Source organism: Schistocerca gregaria, chromosome 2 (genome assembly GCF_023897955.1).
Source record: "Schistocerca gregaria isolate iqSchGreg1 chromosome 2, iqSchGreg1.2, whole genome shotgun sequence".
In the NCBI taxonomy this organism is placed as follows: domain Eukaryota; kingdom Metazoa; phylum Arthropoda; class Insecta; order Orthoptera; family Acrididae; genus Schistocerca; species Schistocerca gregaria.
In genome coordinates this window covers 710,461,242-710,479,673 of record NC_064921.1, presented here as the reverse complement: position 1 = coordinate 710,479,673, position 18,432 = coordinate 710,461,242, and the positions used below count along the sequence as shown (strand labels likewise).

The window sequence follows — 18,432 nt, the reverse complement described above, 5'->3', positions numbered from 1 at the left end:
CGAAAACACACTTGACCTCTTAGCCACAAACAATCCAGAGCTGATAGAGAGCGTCATGACTGATACAGGGATTAGTGATCACAAGGTCGTTGTAGCTAGGTTCAATACAGTTTCTTCCAAATCCATCAGAAACAAATGCAAAATAATTTTATTTAAAAAAGTGGATAAAGTGTCACTAGAAGCCTTCCTAAAAGACAATTTCCATTCCTTCCGAACTGACTATGCAAATGTAGACGAGATGTGACTCAAATTCAAAGAGATAGTAGCAACAGCAATTGAGAGATTCATACCTCATAAATTGGTAAGAGATGGAACGGATCCTCGATGGTACACAAAAAGGTCCGAACGCTGTTGCAGAGGCAACGGAAAAAGCATGCAAAGTTCAGAAGAACGCAAAATCCCGAAGATGGGCTAAAATTTACAGACGCATGAAATTTGGCACGGACTTCGATGTGAGATGCCTTTAATAGGTTCCACAACGAAACATTGTCTCGAAATTTGGTAGAAAATCCGAAGAAATTCTGTTCGTATGTAAAGTACACAAGCGGCAAGACGCAGTCAATACCTTCGCTGCACAGTGCCGATGGGGTTATTGAAGGCAGTTTTCCGAAATTCCTTCACCAGGGAAGACGAATGGAATATTCCAGAATTTGAAACACGAACATCTGTTAGCATGAGTTTCTTAGAAGTAGATACCTTAGGGAATGCGAAGCAACTCAAATCGCTTGATACGGGCAAGTCTTCAGGTCCAGATTGTATACCGATTAGGTTCCTTTCAGATTACGCTGATACTAAGCTCCCTACTTATCACTCATATACAACCGCTCGCTCACCGATAGATCTGTACCTACAGATTGGAAAATTGCGCAGGTCGCACCAGTGTTTAAGAAGGGTAGTAGGAGTAATCCATTTAACTACAGACCTATATCATTGACGTCGGTTTGCAGTAGGGTTTTGGAGCATATACTGTATTCAAACATTATGAATCACCTCGAAGGGAACGATCTATTGACACGTAATCAGCATGGCTTCAGAAAACATCGCTCTTGTGCAACGCAGCTAGCTCTTTTTTTGCATGAAGTAATGGCCGCTATCAACAGGGGATCTCAAGTTGATTCCGTATTTCTAGATTTCCAGAAAGCTTTTGACACCGTTCCTCACAAGCGACTTCTAATCAAGCTGCGGAGCTATGGGGTATCGTCTCAGTTGTGCGACTGGATTCGTGATTTCCTGTCAGGAAGGTCGCAGTTCGTAGTAATAGACAGCAAATCATAGAGCAAAACTGAAGTGAAATCAGGTGTTCCCCAGGGAAGCGTCCTGGGACCTCTGCTGTTCCTGATCTATATAAATTACCTGGTTGACAATCTGAGCAGTTCTCTTAGATTGTTCGCAGATGATGCTGTAATTTACCGTCTAGTAAGGTCATCCGAAGACCAGTATCAGTTGCAAAGCGATTTAGAAAAGATTGCTGTATGGTGTGTCAGGTGGCAGTTGACGCTAAATAACGAAAAGTGTGAGATGATCCACATGAGTTCCAAAAGAAATCCATTGGAATTCTATTACTCAATAAATAGTACAATTCTCAAGGCTGTCAATTCAACTAAGTACCTGGGTGTTAAAATTACGAACAACTTCAGTTGGAAGGACCACATAGATAATATTGTTGGGAAGGCGAGCCAAAGGTTGCGTTTCATTGGCAGGACACTTAGAAGATGCAACAAGTCCACTAAAGAGACAGCTTACACTACACTCGTTCGTCCTCTGTTAGAATATTTCTGCGCGGTGTGGGATCCTTACCAGGTGGGATTGACGGAGGAGATCGAAAGGGTGCAAAAAAGTGCAGCTCGTTTTGTATTATCACGTAATAGGGGAGAGAGTGTGGCAGATATGATACACGAGTTGGGATGGAAGTCATTACAGCAAAGACGTTTTTCGTCGCGGCGAGACCTTTTTATGAAATTTCAGTCACCAACTTTCTCTTCCGAATGCGAAAATATTTTGTTGAGCCCAACCTACATAGGTAGGAATGATCATCAAAATAAAATAAGAGAAATCAGAGCTCGAACAGAAAGGTTTAGGTGTTCGTTTTTCCCGCGCGCTGTTCGGGAGTGGAATAGTAGAGAGATAGTATGATTGTGGTTCGATGAACCCTCTGCCAAGCACTTAAATGTGAATTGCAGAGTAGTCATGTAGATGTAGATGTAGATGGAACTGGTCCCACACATTTTTATTGGGGATACAAACAGGGACCTTGGTGGCCACAGTAGTAACTCAGTATCACAGAGAAAGTTCATAGAGACACATTCCATGTGTGAATGAGCTTTATAATATAGAAAACTGGCAACACAATACTGTTGCAAGAGGGGTAACACATGAGAATGCAGAATGTCAAAGGTTTACTGGTGTGCTTTTGCAGCTCCCTCACTCATTACCATCCATGGCCTGAAATCATATCTAGTGTCTCTCCACACCCTGAGACGAGGAGTAACACCAGTATGTCTCACCAAAACATTGGAAGAAAATGGGATATCTTCGCAGGTTGCCACCGTATTCACCAATGATAGTAATCTGGGGTAGTGCAGAACCATACTCTTTTGCTGAACATCATGTGACACAATAAATCAGCAATTCATGCAGCTGTTTGTGTTGTAGTGTTAATGGCAGACTACACATGTTATGGTAATTCTCTATTCTGGCTGCTGCTAGTCTTTGACCTATGGTTTGGGATGACAGGATGTTACAAAGAGTCAGTAACTAGTTCTCAGATGGCAAGCACAGTGGTGAAGGAGTTGCACTGTGCTTAGTATGCAATATGTTGATGCTCCTTTGTGGTGGTCAGATGTGGTCAACCAGAACATTGACAACATGTATCCCTGCCCTCATGTTTCCATGTAGTCCACACTGAATATTGCTCAATTTGCCCAGCCAGCCAATTGAAAACCCACAATGAGGGCTCTATCAAACCTTTGAGCTACTGTTAATTCTGTCTGACAAAAGTACGCAGCATCTCTATGTTCCTCATAGTTACCACTCAACATCTGAAGCTGCTCATGCCCCTTATATACCCACCAGGCCTTGTATCAGCACTAAATGAAAACAATAATAATGCACTATGTTGGCCATTCTGCCAGTCACAGGAAATTGCAACACTAATCATTTACATTCTTGCTGACAGGCATGTACATGTACAGCATTACATTGACACTTGACAGTATCCCCCAGGTCAACCAGGAATTCCACCAAAAACAAGATAATTTTTTCATCTGGGAAAAATACAGTAAAAACCTAGACTTTTTTTAGATTTCTGGGAATCTTTGATTGTTTCAGTTCTCAGTTAAATTTTTGTAGTTTTAGCTAGTAAGAACTGATACTCCGACAAAGAATTTTACTTTACTCCCAAGTGCAGAATAATACTGCAGCAGTAAAACATTAATGAGAGAATAACACCAAAATAAAACTTGAGTTGCAAAGAAAATTTGCTGTTTACAACAGCAAAATGCAGTGCATGCTCAATCATCTGCCAACATCAAAATGTGTCAAAAGGCCTTATGAAGAAAACTATGAATTATGTCATAACAACTAACTGCTTATGATGAGCATGACGTCTCAACTGTTTACATTTCTAACAGGGCATGGGGAAGTGTTGGAAATCGTGGTTTGAGAAGCATTACTTTCAAAGTAAATTCCTGTGTATGCAAGATGAATCATATATGTGTGGGAATGTGTGATGAATTTCTTAAATCGTGGGCATTTGACACTCATTCAGGACTTAACACTGAGGACCATCCACTCAGAAAAATTTGGGGCCCTGAGAACCAGCTATTTATACCATTACTTAAAATTTTACTGGCAAATTTGTGTTTGATATATCTTGAAGAGTGACACATGTTAAAAAGACGAAGCTCCAAGTGTAGATTTTCATATTTACTTTAGTTCTTTCAAACATTACAAATTATGCAATAACAGTGGCAAAAGGGTAATTATCCTTCAAAAAAAAGTGTGAGGTAAGTTCTTGAGCAATTTTGCATGTAATTTGTTTTTCTATGCAAAAGTTGAAGTGCTCAACAGAACATGTATTCAACAAGGTAACCCACACAATATTTGGTGAACAGCACAGAAATTTATAGTCTTACTTGCCAGAAATATTCAGCTGCTGCAATTTAAGCTGTGCTCGTAGGATCCTGTCTAACCACACCCTTTGGGGAAAAAACAGCAAAACATTTTTAACAACCAATATTACATGTGAAAACTTAGCTTTTCTTGTAGCTACACTGTATGTATCTCTATTTAAACCATTAACATTTCCTGATTGGGTTTGCAATTGACTAACTACATCATGTGCTCTTGCTTTCGATATCTGCAGCAACTGGCTGGCGAGATCACATGACACAAGCTGTTCTGTGCTGGTGTAAAACCTCTGTGATTCCAAAGACTTGTAAGTGTTACAACTCCAAGGGAAAGTATATTGTCACTTAACAGGGGAAAAAATATGCTTTCACCCAGGGTTTAGTGTATTTTCACCAAGGAGAAATATACTTTTAACTGAGAAATCCAGGAAAAATCCAGAAATTTTATTGTTTCTTGTCCACATATACACCCAGTTCCAAGGCTGGAAGTAAACTGATATCTGTATTTTCTCTGCTTTAAAATCATATTTGTATTAGCAGCATATAAACTTACAATGGCAAGATTATTATTTTATCGGCATATTAGAAATGTTTGAGTGGCAATACACTGCTGGAAAGAAATACACTCTTGAGGACAAGGTCATTTAATTGACAACTAAGGTGACAGATAGTTCATCATTGTAGAAGTATATGATAACAAATTCACACCAAATGAAACATGTATCATAATTAAGAGTACCCAAACAGTTGCTTCAGTACACAGTGTGCTCCCCCTCTGGCAGCAATGGAGGTGTGTATTCTTGCATGCAAATGATCATAAAGGTACTGAATGGCATACTGTGATAGATTGTCCAAAGCGTCATATGCCTTTTGATTGAATTCAGCAATGTGTCTTGCAGGCACTGGAGAATGAGTAAGTTCCCACTTAATCATGACCTGTACATGCTCATTTGGTGAGAGATGTGGAGATCTTGCTGGCCAGTTGTTGTACAGCATGAAAAGCACATTGTATCGCAGCAGCCATATGTGGATGTGCATTTTTGTGCTGAAAAAAGTGCATTACCTTCCTGTTGAAGAAACTTCAGTAGCACAAGGATAACAGCCTGTGCAATGTAGCAGCACTTCTTACCGTATATACAGGAACACCAAATGTGACCACAAGTTGTAACTTATGGCCCCACCACTCCACTAGTATAGGATGGGGCCTGCATGTCATGCATGGGACCTGCATGCCATGCACAAATGCACTCTGGAATATGCAGCTCACCAGGTCTATGCCATACACATGTACAACCATCACTTGCATACAGACAGAACTTATTCTCATCACTCAAGACAATAGAGAACCATACCACTCTAAAGTTTTTCATGACATCAGAGTGCTATGCATGGAGATGTTGTGGTGACAGTGGCAACCTAGCTAGAGGCACACATGATCTTAATCCTACTTCAGGCACATGGTTCTCAGTAGTCCCCAATAACAAAGATGGTGCAACATATGCTGGGATTTTGTCCCTGGATGTTTGGTCAATTACAACTGCTCCTGCAGTGTCAATCTTGACATGTGTGTGTACTATGCAGGCCTTAAAATCTGGTCTACAGGTGTGTAAATGTTTCACAGAACACTGTTAAAAGCAGTGACACATCACCAACATATTGTGTCCAACATGTGCAGCATCCTGCTTCTTGCAGGCCCACAATGTTCACCCCTTTCAAATGGATATAGTGTTGTACAAGAGTATGTACTTGTCATTGGAGCATGGTTGTTCCGTCGAATAAATGTTGCAAATAATGTTCATCTGTAAACTCAGCACAATTATTACCAGCAGATTCAAAATGGAGGGTGCACAGGCAGGTCTCCTGAGTACCATCTGATCACAGATGAATCACTAACACTACATCTCCTCAATATATGTATATTATACCCTGGTGCCACAGAACACAGTCTTTAAGGGTGTTGCATTTTTTTTCAGCAATGTAGTAACCATTAATTATCCTGATACATATAAAGTGATTTCATTTATGAGTGTTCTCATTCATTAAATCACCTATTAAGTTGTGTAACATAGTAGTAGAGCTATATGCCGAGTTACTGTGTTCTGTGTTCTGTCACAGAACTGAGCACCTGAAAGTTCATAGCAGTGTAGTAAGTTTTTCGAACACAGTGCCACACTGGCACTCATTGTTTATTTTATACAGCAGGATGACACAATATCTGTACTGTGCAAACCACATTCATTGTGATTTTCATGCACAGACATTTCACTTTCATGTTTAGACATGTGACTGCATATTCATTACAATGCAGATTCAGCATATCAGGCCAATTTCCACAGATATCATTTCATGACATTGCATTTTCATGTTTTTCAATCTCCACAGTCAGTTAATTTCATTTCAGTACATTTAATTCACTTCCTTGTGTTGGCATCAGCCGTGATCTACCACTGACTCCATTCTCCCAGTGGAGCTGTTTCTACACTTTCTGTGGGAGAGCATCTGGTAGTAGGGTTTGGAAGTCATAGTTGGAAACAATAGTGATAATGGCAGTTCAAGCTTAGGTCTGGACAGTCCCTCCAACAGCCTAATAGTGAAGGTGAATGGCTAAAAATAAGCAAGGAATCCAGGTTTGAGTCTAGACCTGACACAAAATTCTAATTATCATGACAATAATTTGAGACGATTTGTATACACCCATTTTTACAGGTGGGTGTCACCACTATATATTCAAACTTCTAAGGATTTTTACATTGAGTTTTTGACTGATTACAGATACAGCTGAATGCTTATTTTACAAAGTCAGCAGTGTTTCTAATAACCGTCTTACAAGGAACCCGTTGAGTGTGAGGTCACAAGTTCAGTCCTTAGTAAGCCTTATTTGAAAGTGTTGTGTTAAGAACTATGACAGGAAAACTATTAGCTGCTAATGACTCACCATGTTCATCAGGAGGGCCACAGAAAATGAGGGTCTGGGAGGTGCAGTGATCAACCTATGAGACGTATGTATTGCACTTCACAAAATGAACTTCGTTGACATTCAAGAAATATTCAAAACAGCCCATTAACTTGCATCACAAACACTGAATGAAAATGATGTGCCACAGTGATTAGAAAGGAAAGGAACATCAAGACTGAAGATGAACTCCTTGGGAGTTACAAACTGTGCAGGATGTTCAGTTAGGTATCTGCTCTTAAAGAATGCATATAGAATCATATTGGTGTAACAGGGCGATGAAAATTGAGGGAATGTGATGGCATGCAGCCAAATGCAAAACAGTCTGTTGGGGAGCTTATTGTGAAACTGGCTATCCTTTACGTCATAGCTGAAGATAGTGCAATACGATGTGTTTTAGGCACAGAAAAAACAAACATTCAGACCAGTAATCAAGCAAAAGCAAGTTTTTTGACCGGATATATGCCAAAAACAGCGCTCATATTGTAGCTGTAGCTCTCTTGCTTGCTGTGATGTAAATATTCCCTATGCCCTTGCAAGATCATGTTCATGAGAAAGAATCGTAGGGGACAGAGCACCTCCAACTTCTCACAGCACAATAAATAACTTTCCTGCCAATTTACCATCCAGATTAACGATCAGTATAATTATATACAAATGCATTAAGGCATTGATCTTTGTTGATCGTGATGCAACTCTTTTGGTACCTATAATTTCTAGGGTTCCTTTCATGAGCATTTCCTCTTTAAATTCTGATTGGTTAGAGTTGAAAACAAATTCCTTACTGAATGATGGAATAAGTTTGTTTCTCTCATCAACAAATTTTCAAGCTGAATCCACAGTTTGCTGTGCATCATCAAGTTGACAATTCATTTGAAATTTCATTATCTTATGCTTCTAGTTGTGTAGCACTGTATAGAGCTATGCAGTCATTCACTGCTAGCCTTAAAATCACTGTAACCTATGTTGTGCACAATTTGATGTACAAATGTAATAAGTCACTATCATGCACATCCTGTGAATTATATCAAGCATCCTTGAAACACTCAGACACCAGTTTTTCTTATGCACTATGTGGTCATATTGCTGCAGACTTATTCAAAATCTATTCATAATTTTTTTTTACTATGCTGTGGATGATCAGCCATGTACATAATTATGTTTAGTACCTGCTCTTTGGACAAAAACTATTCTTTACTGTATTTCACTGGAGATGGGATTTGTGAGTCCCTGTCTGACAAGGATAGTGAATGACATGGCTCAACATCTGTTTCCATATCACTTTCACTTGTTAAGCAGCTATTGTCGTCACTGTACTCCTCAAGTAAATTGTCCACACCAAGTCCATTGTCCACACAGTCGAGTGTATATGACACCACAAATTCCATTGACACTAACATTTCATCTGTCACTTCTTTCTCACTCTGCGAAATTCCTTGTGTTCTTTTCTGATGATGTCTCAGCTTTGGTAACTGTTTAATAATGAGTTTGTTATCTCCTTGGAGGTTGTTGTATTTAAACTAATTTCTGTTGATGGAGTAAATAGTGTCTGCTAGAGTAAATCTAATGCATCTGTATTACATTGTTTACTAGCACATGCAATGATTGTTGTCATTGTGAGAAAAGAACTGTGCATAAATAACACTCTTGCTAGTGTATTACTGATGAAGATTGGGGAGCCATGTTTGGGCCCCAGTATTGCACTAACCTTTTCTTGTCATAAATGTCGCTCATAACTAAACAGAAGAAAAATATTATCTCTGTGTTTTATGTATCTGTTGTATTTCATTGATTTCCAAGTGATTTTTGATAACACATCTGGTGGTATACCACCTGCTCTTTCATTGTCTTGTATTTTATAAGTTTATCATTTTATTTATAAAGCTTATATGTTTTCATGGAAGATACTAAGTGGATGTTCTTTTAGGTGCTTAGGTTTGAAACTGTATGTACTCTGCAGCTCCATCTGTAGGAAAATCACTCTAAAATTTTTTGTGAAAATACTGGAAATCCCTGGGGTGAGATGTGTAATAGTTTATGCAGTCTGCATGTTTCTTATTTTTGGTTGCACAAGTAGCCACCTACCATCACCATGGAGATGAAAATCGTGATGCATGTGATGAGACTAAATGAGGGCCACTGCATCAGTCACATCCATGCATGAATCTCCCTCTCACCTGAGCATTGTGTCAAACTTCTCTTAATTTGTTGACAGGTATGGTTTTGTTTTCATTATCACCCAGATAATTCAGTGTTGGTGGTGACCTGCAGCTGATCATGTTACTTCCATCGGTATTTTAAGCATGATGAAAGCTCACTGGACACCACATAGATATTCTGAGAACTAAGTATCATACAAAAAAGTATATTAATGCATTAGAACGTGATAACAAAAGAAAAATTCACTTGAGAAAACAATAAAATTATGAGACAGAATTGATGATTCATACTTTCGTTGAAGAGACAAAACTTTTAGTATTCCAAACAGACACATATAAAAGTACACAAAACTATCTGAGCTTTTGGAATTGTTAGTCTCTTCCACCTGGAAATCTCAGGTGTGGGATGTCTACTGATTTGTTCAGACTGGGTGTTTCTTGTTGTTGGTAATACAAGTAGATTTCTTCCTTTTTAACCTGTCTTCCTTTCCTTATCAAGGAAGGAACTAATAGTTTCAAAAAGGTAGAATACTCTTCTATACTTTTATATATGCCTCTTGGTAGTACTAAATTTTTACCTCGTGAAGGTAAGTACTTGATTTGCCTGTTATTCTGTCTACTTTGTTCTTCTGTTCTTTTAATTCAACAAAAACATTGGCCAGGTTTCCATGACATCCAGCCAGCACTAACAAAAACAAAAATGGGTGTAATGTGTTGAACTTTGTGTAGAATACTAGACCAGTATTTCACAAATCCTGTGTTGTGACACATTGGTGCGGCATGAATATATGTTCAGGTGAGTCATGAATACATAGCAGGTGTGTCACAAATAAGTGTGAAGTGTGTACATTATGTTTAAGTTCATATATTCCTATTGAAGAGTCTTATGTAATAAATTTTTAAAATTTATGTCTCATAGTTCTTGCATAATTGTAAACAAATGTTTGGACTTGGTGTGTTTCCTTTTTTGCATCTAGGAAAAAAATCACACATAGGGAAGTTGCAGACATTTGAAACATACTTTGGTGTGTCCCAAAGGAAAGAAGTTTGAGGAACTTGGTACTAGATCATAACCATGGGACTTGATAAGGTCCAAACTATAGTTTTAGGAATCAAATTGAAGTGAAGCTCCAGTCAAGAGTATTAAGATGATATGTTACCAGCTATCATGTTGCATCCCGTTGACTATGATATTTTATCTTAACTTACTGTGCAAGACAAAAACAACTATCACAGTGCTTAACTTCATTTTTTGTTTTTGCTAGACTGAATGGATGTCATGGAAACATGGTCAGTGTTTTATATGAATAACAAGAATAGAAGAATCAAGTTAATTTTGTAGTATCTTGTTTACCGCATTTTAGATGTTGATTGATTTTTATTTGATTACCTCATGTACAGAGCACATACTTGTAATAAAGAACGAGTCAACTTAATTTAACATCTTAAAATATTTAGCCTACATCATCATCATAACTTTTCAGCTGTATTAGCAAGTCCTTTAAATCTCTATTTCCTGTCATCCATTACATCCTTCTTAATGTGGCTGTACATGCTGTCATATATACATTGTCTGGAATCTGAAATCTCTTCCTCCCTCACCTTCTCCTCCTTCCTAGATGCTCCTTTCAGATTGTTCGTATAAGCTCCTCCTCCTTTCTTAATATATGTCCAATCCAGTTTTGTTTCCTTCATTTTATTACATTCTGTTATTGATATGCTCTCCCACTTCTCTCAGTACCTCCTCATTTTTTCACTCTGCCCAACCAATTTATTCTTCCCATCCTCCACTATCTCCACATCTCAAAAGCCTCCAGCCTTGCTCTACCTTTCTTTTCCAGTGTCTATATTTCAGTGCCATACAGGGGGGCACTCCACACAAAGTATTTTGTTAGTCTTTCTTTCAAATCTTTGTCCTTATTGCTGCAAAATATTTACCTTCTCTTACAAAATGCCTCTTTTGCCTTGGCTATCCCGGTTTTAATTTCTGTGCTGTTCTTCCAGTGGTTTCTATCCTGCTTCTGAGGTATTTAAAGCTTTGGATACATTCTAATATTTCCGTATTCAGCATTATCTTTACTTCTTAATTTCTTCCTAGAGTCATTATTTTTGTTTTCATTCCATAAACCTTTCCTTAATCTTCAATGCAATACCACTGTATCCTGTAATTGTTTGTCATCTGTTGTAAGAAAGACCATGTCATCTGCAAACCTCAAACACCATATTCTTCTGTGTCCACTTTTTACCTTCTTGTCTTAGCCTAGATATTACAATATGAAGCATCAAATTACCAATAATGATAGTAATGTTGTATACACTTTTTTGTCAATCTACATTTAGGTTAAGCAGCATGTCCAAGGTGTAAATTTCAAATAAGAATACTGCATGGTTCATATTTAACATAATTATACTTTCAGTTTTGATGAGACAGACTCATTTGAAACAACTTCCAGGCATAAAATTATGAAATACAAAGTGCTCAACATGGCAGTATGTACCAACAACTAATGTTTGCTAACAACTGCCACAGCATAAAGCCTCCTACTACTGTGTACAACACATCTCTTTTTGGTGAACACTCATGACCAAAGACAGTGTTACATCAGAGTGGTTTCACAAGATAGGAACTTAATCTGTGATTTACATTGAATGTGATCAAAATAGAAACTCAGATATTACTGTAAAATGCAATTTTACATAGTTGTCAAAATTATGTTTTTATTTATTTTTGTTTGTATCTGATGTATAACATAAGGATAATTACTTTTCCGGGATATTGGATACAGAAAATGTTTTTGTTGATTTTAAATGAATTAAGAAACAGTAACAGCCACAAAGTACATCATTGTCCTGAAGAATTAAGCAAAATTTATTAATACACTATTCTAGACCAAAGTGGCATCAAAATATTCAAAAGTGGAACTGAGAGATTCAATTTAGATTAAACAGCATAAATCTTGTTTCTTGACAAAGTTGAGAATTTATCACATTGTACATTTTCAGTGCCAACACTGGATAGCTGTCACATGTTTAGTTAATCAAGCCACATCATATTTTTGTTTTGTTTTCGAAGAAGTTTTCTAGAGGTATGCAATGAATCATTCCCACCAGAGATCTGGCACCAAAAAGTTAAAAGTACTCCAGTCTTAAAAGTATCTAGTGTTTGTAACGAGTGGTACATAAAGAAATGAAACACAATAAAACCCTGAATTTGTTAACTGTGTGACATTATAAAGTTGTATTTAAAAGTGCTGTTAAAGCTGCCAAATGAATATCAAATGATAAGTTCACTTTAGGACATAAGAATAAGTCTAAAGCAGTATGGTCTGTTATGAAATCAGAATTAGGTACAACAGTTAACCATTGGGAATTCAAAAATCAAGCAAGACAATGATACTATTTCAAACCCGGCTCAAATAGGTCAATTTTTTAATAAGTTTCTAATAAATGTAACAAAATCTTATGTAAATGTGACTACTTACAAAACAGTGTGAATTTTTTTGGCCTGGACCAGCCAAAGATGTAAAAAATGCTACTTTGTCCGTAGAAAATAAAAATTTGCAGGGTGGGATTAAATACCCACCAAAGTAATTAAATATGTATATTATAAAATAGCTCACCTCTGTCATTAATAATCAGTCCGTCATTTGAGCAAACCAGCTTCCCTGATGTGCTTGAGTATGCAGAGGTAAAACCACTGCACAAAAAAGGATCAGGAGAGGATAGGGAAATTACCGCCCATCTCTATCCTCCCAGTGCTATCCAAAGTATTTGAAAAAATAGCTGCAGTCCAGATAACAAATTTTTATTGTGAAACATGGTGTCATTCTTAAAAACAAGTATGGGTTCCAAAAAGGAAAAGCACCTTGAGTGCTATCAATGAAATCATTGAAAAAATCTGCTCATTTCTAGACAAAAGCAATAAAGTAGCAGGTATCTTCTGCAACCTTACAAAGACATTCGTTTCTGTGAATCACTCCATGCTGCTTCATAAACTAGGCAGATATGGCATCATACAAAATGCTCTGAAGTGCCTCAGGTTTTATCTGACAAACAAGAAGCAAAGGGTAATCATAGCATCTAATACCATAATTTATGCATCTCAGTAGGATACAATATCACAAGCAGTCCCTCAAGGCTCAATCTTAGGGCCACTATTGTTTCTCTTTTACATGAATGATGTACCAGTCACATTTGCTGATGATACTTCAGTGCTCCTTGAAAAACAAAATATGGGAGACATTCTGGATGGTGTTGTAAACACACTAAGTGTAAACAACCTAGGTACAAGGTTTCAAAAAAATGGCCTTAAACTTAACTTTTCAAAGACCTTGTTTACACAATTTAGAACCAGACAATAAAAAATCAGTGATGTCTGTATTGTACATAAAAATCAAGTCATTGACAAAGCTCAGTCTCTGAAATTTGTGGGACTAAACTTGGCCAAAAATCTACATGTCATGAATTCTGATACTTTAAACAGGAATTGTTAGAAAAATGTGTGCTGCCCCTCCAAGAACATCCTGCCGCCCATTATTAAATAACCTAAAAGTATTACCTATCCTTACATTGTATATATTTGAAATTATCATCTTATTGCATAGTAACCCTGAGGTAATGGAAGAAAACTATTTCAAACATAAGTACAACACTAGACACAAAGAAAATTTCCTGCTTCCACATCATCCCTTAAAACTCTACCAACAGACAACCTGTACATGGGAATGAAAAGTTACGATTAACTCAAGGGTAGAGATTTACTGAGCATGTAGATAGGTTCACTGAAGAGAAAACTATATGATCTTCTGTTGGAAAAATGCTACTATTCAACTGAGGAATTTATGAATGATGAAATCATCATTTGAATAGTGCAACTGTTTAAGAGTATAGCATTGTGAATAATACTGTGCACATATATAAAGATAATGTACTGTTACATCACAAGAAAAACAGTTTAATAATATTACTATGTCTAATATCAACCTGTACTGGTAAAAAGTAGTATTAGAGAATTATGTAATTATGTATATCATAAGGCTAAAATTGATGTGTCTCCTGTACAGCATGATCGGATGATCTGTATGTTTTGAGATGAATAAAATACAAATATATGTGCAATTTATTTCAGTGTTGTAAAGGGAAAAGTTGAAGTTGTATACTCATTAGTGCATTCTAGCATGGGAATTTCATTTTGTTTTCTTGGAAAGTTATCAGTGTAGATGTTTCACCACAACCTTCATCTGACTAGTGGATATTGTGTCAAATACATAAGTGTGTGACATGGGTGGCTGTACCAAATGATTGTGTGTCACAGTGTTTTGTTTACATGATTATAACAAGTAGGAAATGAAAGGAAAGATGATGAAGGAATGCATTACTGGAGCATGGCCTTTTACTTTGGAAAACTATAGATTTACTTAACTTCCTCATCTGACAGATTTTTGGGTAGGTCAGAAAGAGAGGTTTGGAATCCAAACCAGGACATTGGTTAGAATTCTACTGAGCAGTAATGGTGCATGCTCACTGGGAAATGTGGCACAGTAGTTAGCACATTGGACTCACATTCAGGAGTATGATGATTCAAATCTGCATGCTGCCATTCCGATTTAGAATTTCCACAATTTCCCTAAATCACACCAAGAAAATGCTGGGTTGCTTTTATTTGCTTATGTGTCCCTTGCTGACAAAATTTTGGTCACTAAAATTATTCCATTAGCAGGAGCTGAACAGCTACTTCTGTTGTATGATGTAATTTAATGATCTCAGCTATATAGGTAGATACAATCAAACTACCTACATTGTATTTTTTTGTGGATGACTGTTGTGATGGCTTGGTTCAAGTAAATAAATGAAACCTTTATTTATTTGGAATATGAATTGATACTAACAAAATCTCATTTACTCTCAGGTACACCCCTAAAGATCTGAAACCTTATTTCATATATGGAGCAACAGCAGCTGAAGTTGAAGTTGATGTACTAACAGGTCAGCAACAGGTACACACAGCTCATATTCATCTGTACTCTTTAAAATTAAATGAACTAAATGTTGTAGATTTATAGGTGGAGATTTTAATGGTGTGTCAGTCAACAAAATGTTCTTTTTGGTTCTAACTGCAGTGCTCTGTAGGTGTTAATGACATTAAGGGAAGATGGGTGGAGAGAATATGATTCATGAAATATCATGGACCTGCTACAGTTTGGCACAGATTTTATTCTACCAAATATACCTGTAAACATATGCCCAGTCTTTAATCCCCTAATGCATTTGAGGAGTTAATAGATTTACTTTAGTGGACATATGGTCATTGTCACTGCTACTGAGTGCAATATTATTGTAAGCTGATTATATTCAACAGGATATTTCTTATTTTTGGTGGAGTGAAAAGCTGATTACCTGACACTCTTGACTCCAAACAGCAATGTTGCCTCAGCTGTTAAGACAAAATCACGGATATGAACACCAAGTTCCATATTCCATCTTCATGCCTCAGTTTGGCTCATTGTCCTAATGTTCACATCCATTGCAGCTGATGGTGCTCAAAGATATACTCTCCTTTCACTCTCCTTTCACTTTTAATTTCTCAAGCTCCTAGTAAAACTAATTGCATCACTGAAATCGGCATGGTCAGTACAACCAACTGGATTTTAAATTGGAAAAAAAATTGTTTATTGATGGGAGTAGAAGACATAACAGATGGAGGAGTTCCAACTTGTTATGTCTCAGGGTCATATGTCTATGGATGATCCATGTGCGAGAGTTTTCCCACACACCTAACTAGCACTCCTTATTCCAGTTCTGTCACAGGTATATCCTAACCTATTTGAGACAGGGTCAGCTGCAATAAGCAGTCCTGGTGTATGTCAACATTGTACGGATTGGTGAGACTGTGAAAAGTTTAAATGTTTGTAACCCTAATTCCACTCAGTGCCAAAGCAGAACATTTTGTTCCAAAAGAAAAGGGAATGTGCCCTTTTGTCCAACATGTTTCTGATTCTCTAGTAAGTTCATGTGGAATTCAGTTACCTTGAGTTCTTTTAAATTCATAGAAATACCAGGAACAATGGACTGATGTACTTTACAATTATCTTCTCTTGTGTCTATTCATGTTCTGTTGACCCAGACAGTAAATGAATTACTATAATATGGAATTAATCATATTTGTGCAAAATAGAATTACAGTAATTAAGAAACAATACAGTTGTTGTCAAGGTTACTTTGTACTGCAGTTCACTGCTAGGAGGGAGTATACCCTTGCCTTCCTCTGACATAATTACAGTAACAGAAATTTATACATATGCTTATTTCTCATGTGCGGTGTGAATGCTTAGATGGAGCAATGACATGTGCTGACTTTGCAGTTTTAAAGTGACCTCAGTACAGCAGTGGCAGCAAGGATTATAACCAAAACCTATCACTCTGATTCAGTAAATGAACAAACCCTATAATAAAGGTATAAAAACTAAGTTTACAATATGACTCATAATGTGTACATTAACAGTAACAAACTGAAAGATAGCATGGAATGGAATCTCACAAGTATATGTGTGACTGTAGAGTGTTAATTGATAAGTCAATATTTATTACTGTTACCAGTATTATAACATGTCGGTCTCTAGAGGACCATGTGAAGCATTTACTGAAGGTGAGAGTTTCTGAGGTGACACACTTCTTTCATCTTCTCACTATGCAATTTATTCCTTTCATCGAATCAATTTGTTTCTGTCTTGAAATTCTTGATTTGTTGGCTCACTTTTTGCTTGAGTACTTTGTGCTTGGATCACTGTCTGTCTTGTGTGATTTGTATCTGACTCTGTTATATCAGCATCCTTCAGGTCTTTTCGGACTTCATGTTATTAATGTTTTCTTTGTACTGCAAGTGCTGTTTATTTAGTTGGGAGTCCAGGATTATCTTGATATGCCTGTAAAATTTTAGTTGATATTTCCTATGTTATGCACTACATGAGATATCTGTTCAGTCTCTTGTCCATTCTACAGTTTGTAGAATGTCTTAATGGACCATTGCATTTTTTGATGATTCTTTTCTCTAATTAACCTTGCCAATCCATGACCAGTATTTCTACCACACATGAAGCATTGGAATTCAACCTGTTTGCTGTGGTGCCCTGTGAATGACTGTCTGCAGTGCCATGGATATGTTTTGTAGTTGGTAATGAAGAAGACAGTTGTGAGAAATTTCATATCTGGTGTCAACCTGAGTAGACTCAAAGGATGATGGCCAGATTATGTAAGCAGCCTTAACATCGAAGCTGATAAAGGCAATAAACTATTGAAAAGTTTTTAAATTTGTCAAGTGAAAGTAAAAAGCTAGAACTTGCTGCTAAAGACAACAACAAAGTGGTAACGAAGATAGAAAATGCAAGTATAGAAAATATGATGGTAGCTACTTAGATTTTGGTTTCACATGCACTGTTATGAACAATGAAAAGCATTCACAGTGTATTTTGTGTTTGGAACAGTGTGCGATTTGCAGGGGGGGGGGGGGGGATTTCCGCCCCTCTGCATCAGACCATCCCCTCCTCTGGTTTTAGTTTATGTATCCCAATCTGGGATGTTTATTTCTCACGCACTGGAGTAAAACTTTACATATAATGTAAATTTGTAGAATCGAACACTAAAAGTTTTTAATAAGTCTTACTATTAACACTGTTAATATGTTTCAGTTTTCTATCATCAGAATAAGTACAACTGTTCACAAATGTGCTTCTATGTTTTGAATTCCCCTCGTATATCTGTACCCACATGTAGATGATTTTGTGAATAAGCTTTACCTATAATGTACTTTTCAAGATATAACAAGGGATGGCTTTTCTGATCATGCATACGTGTCAATAGTGAGTTTCGGCATTAACATCTATTTATAAATAGCTGTTTAACCATGTGTAACACCACGGTCCAAGCTAGTAACATATATAATACTACTAACCCCCTAAGACATCCGCCCCACTGGTAGAAGCACAAATCGCACTCTGGTTTGAAAGTACTTTCTGTTGAATGTATGCTACCTAGTAAATTAAAGCGCCATTTAGAAAGTATTAATAAGCATGGTGTGGTCAAACCGGAGAATATTTTTCTGAAAAACTGGAGTCAAATGAAAAAACAAAAATCACCGTTTTCAAAGGAGGCAAAAATCTCAGTTAAAGCACTTCTAGCATACTACAGTGTAGGTTAC

The 18,432-nt window shown here is 37.1% G+C and overlaps 1 protein-coding gene across 2 annotated transcripts in view; it reads left to right on the top strand.

The window, feature by feature from the left end:
* LOC126334824 (uncharacterized) overlaps positions 1–18,432 on the top strand; it is a 377,818-nt gene that overhangs the window by 307,154 nt on the left and 52,232 nt on the right. For both annotated transcript variants that reach the window (XM_049997482.1, XM_049997483.1), the window contains one exon: positions 15,148–15,235. In XM_049997482.1, the coding sequence (XP_049853439.1) occupies positions 15,148–15,235 (88 nt within the window). The remainder of the gene's footprint in view (positions 1–15,147; positions 15,236–18,432) is intronic.